The sequence below is a fragment of the Heterodontus francisci genome, chromosome 1 (assembly GCF_036365525.1).
Source record: "Heterodontus francisci isolate sHetFra1 chromosome 1, sHetFra1.hap1, whole genome shotgun sequence".
Classification (NCBI taxonomy): Eukaryota; Metazoa; Chordata; class Chondrichthyes; order Heterodontiformes; family Heterodontidae; genus Heterodontus; species Heterodontus francisci.
Window position 1 is genome coordinate 169,726,348 of NC_090371.1, and position 10,489 is coordinate 169,736,836.

The 10,489-nt window shown below is 46.6% G+C and overlaps 1 protein-coding gene across 2 annotated transcripts in view; it reads right to left on the reverse strand.

Annotated features, from left to right (window-relative positions):
* coq2 (coenzyme Q2 4-hydroxybenzoate polyprenyltransferase) overlaps positions 1 to 9,698 on the reverse strand; it is a 73,452-nt gene extending 63,754 nt beyond the window's left edge. Inside the window, exons 1-2 of one of the 2 annotated variants that reach the window (XM_068014212.1) lie at positions 9,399 to 9,698; positions 4,274 to 4,440 (exon numbers count right to left, since the gene is read on the reverse strand). In XM_068014212.1, the coding sequence (XP_067870313.1) occupies positions 4,274 to 4,440; positions 9,399 to 9,618 (387 nt within the window). In that variant the 5' untranslated portion in view covers positions 9,619 to 9,698. The remainder of the gene's footprint in view (positions 1 to 4,273; positions 4,441 to 9,398) is intronic. The other variant, XM_068014164.1, reaches the window with a different exon arrangement.
* Positions 9,699 to 10,489: the final 791 nt, after the last annotated feature.

The following is a 10,489-nucleotide window of genomic DNA, read 5'->3' on the forward strand; positions in this document are numbered from 1 at the left end:
ATATTTAAACCCAGAATTGTTGAGGTTTTGTTTTGCATGCTATTTCCCCGACTTTGCAACTGCGCTTCAGATATTCAACTATGGTGGAGGGGTGGAGGTAGGGGGGGTAGAGGGAGGGGTGGGTGAAGAGGGGGAGGGAGGGAGGGGTGGGTGAAGAGGGGGAGGGAGGGGTGGGTGAAGAGGGGGGAGGGGTGGGGAGAGTGGGGAGGGGTGGGGGAGAGGGAGCATGCAAAATGCAGGGACCAGACAGTTGCAATGCTGAAGTACTGTGGAGAAGTAGAGAAAGCAACTGGGTAGGGGAGAAAGCAACTGGATTGGGCATCCGCAGCTGGGAGGAACGGCTGAATGGAGAGGCCGGAAGCGAGAGGCCGTAGAGAGCCGCGGGGAGTGAGCGTGCGAAGACCTTGGTGTCACCGGGTCCAGGGACTGGCCAGTAAGTCTTTTGCTGTTGTGTTTATGGCGCATGCACAGAAAAAGGCACTCCTCTTCCGTTCCGCTGCTCCCCCCACCACCTCTCTCCCTTCCTCCCTCTCCCCCCTCCCCCCTCTCCCCCACTTCCCCCAGCTCTCCCCCTCCTCCTTGACCCCTCCCTTCTCCCCCCCTCCCTCTTTCTCCCCCCCTCCCTCTCTCCCCCCCCGTTCTCTCTCCCCCCACCCCCCCCCCCCCGTTCTCTCTCCCCCTCCCCCCCCCCACCGTTCTCTCTCCCCCTCCCCCCCCCCCCACCGTTCTCTCTCTCACCCACCCCCCCGGCACCGCTACCACTGGTCCCCCCCGCGCTGCTCGCCCCGCTCCACTCTCTCACTCCGGCCATTGTATTTCTGCCACGTGTTTGTTAGGTTTCATCTCTGTGATTCTTTGAGCAGCGCCATCTTTAGTCCTGGCAGCTGCTACAGTCGCAAGCTGTGACATTTTCGTGGCACGTGCTGGATTTGCGCATGTGCCAAAACAGCGCCACCTACCGATCGCATTGTCAACAATTGCAGTCCTATATAAATGCAAGTCTTTATTTGAAGTGCCTCTGGGTGTTTTTCTACATTAAAGGAGCTATGTAAACATAAGTTATTTTTGAAGAGATCCATGAACTCCTTGCACTTGGCGCTGATGTGAATGTGCGGGGAGAAGAATTTAAGGAGGTGGTCGTGCCTCATTTCATAGTAGATTCCACACAACATTCTAATGCACAGTCCCATAGGTCCTCCCACCTAACAAAGACTTTTTCCTGGATTTTGGCCTGGAAGTGAGGTCTATGCAGGGGCAGGGGAGGCTGTTGTGAGGTCAGGAAACCTGGAAAGACGGACTTCCAAAATGTCCTACAGAATTTAACTGCTTTTCTGTGCGGTTCCTGCCAACAGGCAGCCTGATTGACAGGCTGAAGACCCTTCCAGTGGGGAAGCCTGCTTCACATGGCCCAAGTCTATGAGAGCAGGTAGGTGTCTTGGGGAAGTGAGAGATCATGGAGGGGGGAGGGTGTGGTGCTATGATAGCTCCGGGAGCAGACAGATCACAGGGGTGGGTTACTGGGTAGCTTGTTAGAGCTAGGGGAATCACTCCTGCAATGGCTTCGCGTCTCGATGCTGCACCGTTACCTCCGGTATCCTCCAAGGATCTAGCCTTATTTCCCCTTGCATTTCTCATCTACGCGCTGCAACTTGGCAGCATCATCCAAAAACAGTGTCGTTTACATATATATGCTAACAACACTGAGCTCGGCCTCACCATCACCTCTCTCGATCTGTCCCATTGTCTCTAAATTGTCAGACTGCTTGTCCAATATCCAGTACTGAATGAGCAGAAATTTCTTCCAAATAAATACTGAAAAGACCAAAGCAGTTATTTTTAGTCCCCGCCTCAAACTCCATTCCCTAGCCACCGACTCCATCCCTCTCACAGGCAACTGTCTGAGGCTGCACCAGACTGTTTGCAACCTTGTATCATATTTAACGCCAAGATGAGACTCCAAACACATGCCTGTGCCATCACTAAGACCATTTATTTCTAACGAGGCAACATTGCCTGACTCCGCCCCTGCATCTGCTCATTGGCTGCTGAAACCCTCATCCATGCTTATGTTAGCTCTATTTACACTTGACCATTCCAACACACCCCTGGCTGACTTCCCATATTCTATCCTCTGTGACGGAAATCACACCTGCCAAATGGAAACACATTAATTTTGCATAAGGGACACTATTTGAACCTTTTTTACTGGACATTGCATATAACCTGTTTAAAAAACCAACAGAGCTAACCAGCTGAAAACATGGTTGCACATTTGCATTCTGAGAGACAGTTGAATAGAGAGACAATGGGAGTGTTCACTGATTCAGTTAACAAGACTGGTCTGAGCAATCATGATAATCAACATTCTTTGTCTGTGTAAGAGCCAGAACTCCACACCTCACTGAGTGTGTCTGGAGAGCTTTGAAATCCAACAACACTCCCAGAAGATGCTGTTTTAAACAAAGACATGGTCACATGACTTACCTGTTGGCCAGATTGGGAGCTTTTTGAATTGTGCCACACAGAAAGAGAACAAACTCCAAGTTGAGAACCAAGGAGGAAGGTCTCCCTCTCCAGCAAAGTCCCAGGAAAACCATGGTGCCAACATAAGCGTCAAGACTACAGAACTTTACAGGCTACCACCAAGATGACAAATGAAACCTCTCTTCGGCCTTCTAGTACCAGAGAAGTAAATCTGAAAGTGTGCACTGGGCCCCAGCGAGAACACCAAGATCTCAACTTCAACCAAGGGCTTTACATCAAAGATAAAAGACAGTAACTGAATTCCATTTATTGCCAACTCTACTTGAACTGTCCCCCCCCCCCCACCTAATTCTTTCTTCCCCTCTGTATCTAGTTGTGTGTGTGTTTATCCCATATGCATGCTAGCGTGGTTGCGTCACGTATTTTAGTAATTTTAACTGAGTTACAGTGGTAAGGCTAATAAACTTGCATCTTTCTTGTTGAAACCTAAGAAACCTGTCTGATTGTTCCTTTGCAATTACAATTAGAGAACAGTGAGCAAAGACTCACTTAGGTGACAAGCTAAAACTCTGTGTTTTTAAAAAGATAAACCCTGTTACGGCCAAACCAGGAAAGGGGCAAAAGGGGAGCCTGAGACCCCTTCCTCACCCGGTCGTAACACCTCCATAAGCTTGAGGTCGTCTAAAGCTCTCCTGCCCGTGTCCTTACTTACACCCAATCCCGTTAATTCATCACCCCTGTGCTCACTGACCTGCATTGGTTCCCAGTTAAATAATATCTCAATTTTAAAATTCTCATCTTTGTTTTCACATCTCTCCATGGTCTCGCCCTCCCTATCTCCTCCAGCCCCACAACCTTTGGAGATATCTGCACTCTTCTAATTCTGGCCACTTGGTGGCCATGCCTTCAGCTGCCAAGGCTCCAAGTTCTCGAATTTCCTCCCTAAACCTCTCCGCACCTCTACCTCTTTTGTCCTTTAAGACATTACTTACAACCTACCTCTTTGACCAAGCTTTTGGTCATTTGCCCTAATATCTCCTTATGTAGCTTGGTATCAACTTTTGCTTGAAAATGCTCCTGTGAAGTGCTTGAGATGTTTTATGATGTTAAAGCTGCTATATAAATGCAAGTGATTGATGTTGCTCCTCCTGACCCACAGCACTACTGTAAAGGCAGTTCCCTCATGGATTCAGTCCCTCTTGCTTCAAAGCTGCCCAATTTCCCGAGGCTTGGGAAACCTGGCTGCCTGCGGTTAAATAAAAACTTGTTAAAATGAAGGCACACAGCCTCATAATATTTAAATGATCAAGCTGCATCTCAGGAGCAGCTTGGTCGCATGCCCTTCATCCCACTCCCCTTAAAACCAGAAGCGGGCAGGTATGAGGCTAGTTCAGTTTCTGTTCCAGATTTGATTGCATTTTACCCTCTGACATAATCCCAACCCACCCATTTTTGGGAGTTATGGTTCAGCCTTCAGTATTCCAAAGCATGCATAATTCATTCCCCAGTGTTCAATATTCTTAAATTGGTTATTCAGTATAATATGACATGGAAACAATTTAAGATGATGTTTGTTTACAATGTCAGGGCAATTGCCAAGATGTTTAAAGAGCGTAGGAGGCTATATTTACACTGGTTAGTTTAAATAGAAAAATTACTAGGTTAATGAATGAAGTATCAAAAATGAGGAATCTATACATAAAAGAAAATTACCCTTGTTAATAGACACCATCGTCTTCTATATAAATAAATAGGTGGCATAGTAATATGTTCCTGTGGGGAAACTTACCTTTCTGTCGATGTCTTTGTCCCACATGTCATTGATTGTACACCCAGCTCCTCGCATCAGTAATGCCCCAGTTCCAAAAAGTGCAAGCATGGACAGATCTGGAAGACAGCCTGGTTCTGCTGCTAAACTGATACTCCAGGTGCAAGGCAAATACAACAACCAGGTTCCTGAAACATTAAATTGTAACAGATTAAACCTTTCTGTGCACCAGTACCTTGTTGTCACATTAAGATTGAAAAAATGAGTAACAAAAGTATCTCAAATGTTATACCAAATCACACATCTTTGTAAGAAATGAACTGGTAAACTAGCAGTGCAGAAATCACAGAACCATAGTGATTAGTCATAGAATGGTTACAGCACAGATGGCCATTTGGCCCATCATGTCCATGCAGGCTCTCTGCAACAGCAACTCACCTAGCCCCATTCCCCTGCCTTTTCTCCATAGCCCTGCAAATGTTTTCTCTTAATTATCCAGTTTTCTTTTGAAGGCTTGGATTGAATCTGCCTCCACCACACTCTCAGGCAGTGCATTCCAGCAATCACTTGAGGCGTAAAAACGTTTTTCCTCATGTCTCTGTTGCTTCTTTTGCCAATCACCTTAAATTGGTGTTCCCTGGTTCCCGATCCTTCTGCCAATGGGAACCCTTTCTTCACATCGACTCTGTCCAGACCCGGGCGGCACAGTGGCGCAGTGGTTAGCACCGCAGCCTCACAGCTCCAGCGACCCGGGTTCAATTCTGGGTACTGCCTGTGTGGAGTTTGCAAGTTCTCCCTGTGTCTGCGTGGGTTTTCTCCGGGTGCTCCGGTTTCCTCCCACATGCCAAAAGACTTGCAGGTTGGTAGGTAAATTGGCCATTATAAATTGCCACTAGTATAGGTAGGTGGTAGGGAAATATAGGGACAGGTGGGGATGTGGTAGGAATATGGGATTAGTGTAGGATTAGTATAAATGGGTGGTTGATGGTCGGCACAGACTCGGTGGGCCGAAGGGCCTGTTTCAGTGCTGTATCTCTAAAACTAAAACCCCTCATGATTTTGAACACCTCTATCAAATCTCCTCTTAATCTCTTCTCCAAGGAAAACAGACCCAGTTTCTCCAACTTATCCATATGACTGAAGTTCCTCATTCCTGGAGCCATTCCCATGAATCTTTTCTGCACCCTCTCTGATGCCTTAACATCCTTCTAAAAGTGTTGCGCCCAGAACTGGGCACAATACTCCAGGTGAGGCCGAACCAGTGTTTTATACTGGTTTAACATAACTTCTTTGTTTTTGTACTCTATGCCCCTATCAATAGTGTACAACATCCCGTATACTGTATTTACCGCTTTCTCAACCTGCCACCTTCAATGATTTGTCCACATATTCCCCCGGTTCCTCTGCTTCTGCACCCCCTTTAAAATTGTATCCTTTATTTTATAATTGCCTCTCCTCCTACCAAAATGAATCACTTCACACTTTTCTGCATTAAATTTCACCTGCCACTTGTCCACCCATTCCACCAGCCTGTCTATGTCCTCTTGAAGTTTATCACTACCCTCCTCACAGTTCACAATACTTCCAAGTTTTGTGTCATCTGTAAATTTTGAAATTGTGCCCTGTACACCCAAGTCTAGGTCATTAATATATATCAAGAAAAGCAGGAATGGCAACACCAACCCCCGAGGAACCCCACTGTATACCTTCCTCCAGTCTGAAATACAACCATTCACAACTACTCTCTGTTTTCTGTCATTCAGCCAATTTTGTTTCTACGCTGCTACTGTCCCTTTTATTCCATGGGCTCTATCTTTGCTTACAAGCCCTGTTATGTGGCACTTTATCAAATGAATGGAATATGTATACCGCATCATCCGCTTCACCCACATAACCCTGTTACTTCATCATAAAACTCAAGCAAGTTAGTTAAATACGACTTGCCCTTAAATTTGTGCTGACTTTCCTTAATTAATCCACATTTGTCCAAATGACTATTTATTTTGTCCCGAATTATTGTTTCTAAAAGCTTTCCCACCACTGAGATTCAACTGACTAGTCTGTAGTTGCTGGGCTAGCCCTTATACCCTTTTTTGAACAAGAGTTTAACATTTGCAATTCTCCAGTCCTCTGGAAGCACACCTGTATCTAAGGAGGATTGGAACATTATGGTCAATTCCTGCACAATTTCCACCCTTCCTTCCCCAAGTATCCTTGGGTGCATCTCATCCGGTGCTGGTAACTTATCAACTTAAGTACTGCCAGCCTTTCTAATACCTCCTCTTTATCAAGTTTTAGCCCATCCAGTGTCGCAAATACCTCCTCTATCACCATGACTCAAGCAGCAACTTCTTCCTTGGAAAAGGCGGATGCAAAGTACTCATTTAGTACCACAGCCCTGCCCTCTGCTGCCATGTGTAAATCCTCTTCTTAGTCCCTGATCGGTCCCACTCCTCCTTTTACCACCCTTTTACTATTTATATGCTTATAGAAGACTTTTAGATTCCCTTTTATGTTAGCTGTGAGTCTCTGCTCATACTCTTCCTTTGCTTCTCATTTGTTTTTTCACTTCCCCTCTGAACCGTCGATATTCAACCTGGTTTTCAATTGTATTATCCATCTGACATCTATCATATGCGTCCTTTCTCTGCTTCATCTTACTCTATCTTTTTTGCCATCCAGGGAGCTCTGGGTTTGTTTGTCCTACCTTCTCCCCTCGTGGGAATGTACCTTAACTGTACCCGAGCTATCTCCTCTTGAAAAGCAACCCATTGTTCAGTTACAGTTTTGCCTTCCGATCTTTGATTCCAGTTTGCTTGGGCCAGATCCGTTCTCACTCCATTGAAGTTGGACTTCCCCCAATTAATTATCTTTAATCTGGATTGCTCCTTGTCCTTTTCCACCCACAACTAACCTATATCCTATAGGGCTCTCCGGCCCCTCACTTCCCCCCACTTCCCTCCAGAGGCCAGCTCTAGGCCACAGGCCGCTTTTCTCCTCTCGGCCATTCACTCTGCCCGAAGAAGCAATCGAGCCGCGAGGGGTGACGGGGCAACTTAGGAGTGAGTGGCCGAGAGGAGGGAAGCGGCGCAGCCTACAACTAACGTCTGAGGAGGGATTGGCAGGGGGGGGGGGGGGGGTGGGCAAGAGTGGGGAGCGAGCTGCCAGAGAGCGGGATGGCACTGAAACCTCACAGAAATACACAGGGTGTACAGCACTGTCAGAGGTGCTGTCCTTCTGATAAGACTTTAAACAGCGCAACATTCTCCGTGTATCAAACATGTCCAATGTGTGCTGCTATGTGTTGAAGTTGCTTTTCTGTGATAAATTGAGCTGCGCCATCTTTAATGCTGACAGCTGCCTGAACGTCACAGTAATGTTTAAGTGGATGAGGCTACATTTGCGCATGTGCTAGTACAGCGCCACCTAGTGGTTGTATTGTCAAACACCTCCAAAATTGTAATTTCACCTCCAGCATGATGCCACTACCAAACGCATCTTCCCCTCCCTTCCCCTGTCAGCATTCCGAAGGGATCGTTCACTCCGCAACACCCTGGTCCACTCCTCCATTACCCCCACCACCTCGTCCCCTTCCCATAGCACCTTACCCTGCAATCGCAGGAGGTGTAATACCTGCCCATTTACCTCCTCTCTCCTCACTATCCCAGGCCCCAAACACTCCTTTCAGCTGAAGCAGCGATTTACTTGTACTTCTTTCAATGTAGTATACTGTATTCGCTGCTCACAGTGTGGTCTCCTCTACATTGGTGAGACCAAACGCAGACTGGGTGATCGCTTTGCGGAACATCTCCGCTCAGTCCACAAGCGGGACCCTGAGCTTCCGGTTGCTTGCCATTTCAACACTCCCCCCTGCTCTCATGCTCACATCTCTATCCTGGGTTTGCTGCAGTGTTCCAGTGAACATCATCGCAAACTCGAGGAACAGCATCTCATTTACCGATTAGGCACACTACAGCCTGCCGTACTGAACACTGAGTTCAATAATTTCAGAGCATGACAGGCCCCCCATTTTACTTTTATTTTAGTTACTTTTTCTTTTTTACATTTTTTTTGTATGTTTATTTTATTTCATCTTAGTTTGTTCAGTTTGCTTACCCACTGTTTTTTTCATGTTTGTACTTGCTGCTGTTCAATATTCAGTCCATTAACACCCTATCTGTACTAATGCTTTGTCTTTCAACACACTATTAACATATTGTTTGCCTTTGCTCCGTGACCTTCTGGTCAGCTAATCTGTGGCCTTGTCCAATCTACACCTTCTCCTTTGTATCTCTTGCCCCACCCTTGCTTTCCTTGCTTACAACCTTTGACATTTCTAACATTTGCCCGTTCCCAAGAAGGGTCACTGACCCGAAACATTAACTCTGCTTCTCTCTCCACAGATGTTGCCAGAGCTGCTGAGTATTTCCAGCATTTCTTGTTTTTATTCCAAAATTGTAATGTTGCCTTACAATGATTCAAAAATATCAAATTACCAGAAAACCTAGTTGGATGAAAGTTTGTGTGTCCAAATTTAATCCTCTGTCCTTTATCTTTAAATGCTCACTGACCTGTGTACATCCACCACCTTATAAAACCTTTACTTTGCCCATTACTGCAAATTTTTACATTCTCAGCAACTTATCGATTGGTAATAACCGATCAAGGGGCTCATAAAATTGGATGTCACTTGCACCATAGATCTTAAAGGATTTGCAAATAACTTGGCAAAATTAACATAAAATAAAGGCAAAATACTGCAGATGCTGAAAATCTGAAATAAAAACAAAAAGTGCTGGAAATACTCAGCAGGTCAGGTAGCAACTGTGGAGAGAGAAGCAAAGTTAACTTTTCAGGCCAGTAACCTTTCATGAGAAAGGTTCATCGTTCTGATGAAAGGTCATTGACCAGAAACGTTCCTCTCTTTATAGATGCCGCCAGACCTACTGAGTATTTTCAGCACTTTCTGTCCGTATGGCAAAACGTGCACTTGCTCTGGTCGATTATTGAGATTCCCCAAGAAATTTGCAAGCGGCGAGCTGCAAACTGGCATTCGCTGAGGTCAGCTCAGAGTCCCTGATTGACAGCTAATCCCGTCGGACAGACACCATCTTCCCCCCACCCCCCGGTATTCTGGTTGATTTACCGATGGGTTTGTCAAGTCTCATCAATTTAAGATAAGGTTGAACCGCCAGGGGCGCCGATTCCACCAGTCCCGCCGCCGATAGGCCGCTGCTATGCCTGAAGTCCCCACTCGGCAGAGCACAGACATGGCGAGCTGCAGTCGCGAGCGCGGCCGTTACCCAGCAGCTCCTCGGTGCCGCGAGGACGGCCAACCATCGCCGCGAGCTCGACCTCAGCAACATCTCGCGCGGCTCCTTTGCCTATTTGGCCAACCGCACATCACCGGGGATTCCCCAGCGCGTCATCAAGGACATCCTCCCGGGGACAACGTCACTCCTTCTTCTGTGAACTGGAGAGCATGCGCGGGACATGCATGCGCGATTCTGGAATGTGTCAATCAAAATTGGAATGATGGTCAAATGCAACAAAAGCCTTGAGAAGTCAGAGAAAGGAGATGGAGTTATGTTGGAGGAGGTGGAAGGTGATGTGGTGGCTTGTGGAGTGGAAGGTGAAGATGGATCCTGTGATGTTTGAGGGAGATGAAGCAGAAATACAGGAAATGCGATTGACTTGGTCAAGTCTACCATGGTGGAGGGGTGAGAAAATGGAGGTGGCGTCACAGCAACAGATGCGATGGAGCAACTGGGATAAAGTAATGGAGTTTTTACAGAAAACAGGATGGGAAGAAGAAGAGTCCAGGTCGTTCTGGGAATCAGTGAGCTTGTAATAGATGTTAGTGGATAGCCCATCCCCAGAGAGAGAAATCTAAGAGAGGGAAAGAGTTAGCCTGATTAACTGTTCCACCACCTCAATGCAAGCTCGAGGGAGAGCAACATATACAATAATTTATATTTATATAGCACCTTTAATGTAATAAAACTCTTCACAGGAGCATTGTAAAACAAAGTATGACACTGAGCCACAAAAGGCCACAAATGACCAAAAATTTGGTCAAAGAGGAGTGTCCTAAAGGAGGAAGCGAGGTGGTGGAGCGATTAAAATCAGGGATGCTCAAGAGGCCAGAATTAGAGGAGTGCAGATATCTTGGAGGGCTGTAGGGTCTGAGGAGATTGCAGAGATAGGGAGGGGTGAGGCCATGGAGGGATTTACAAA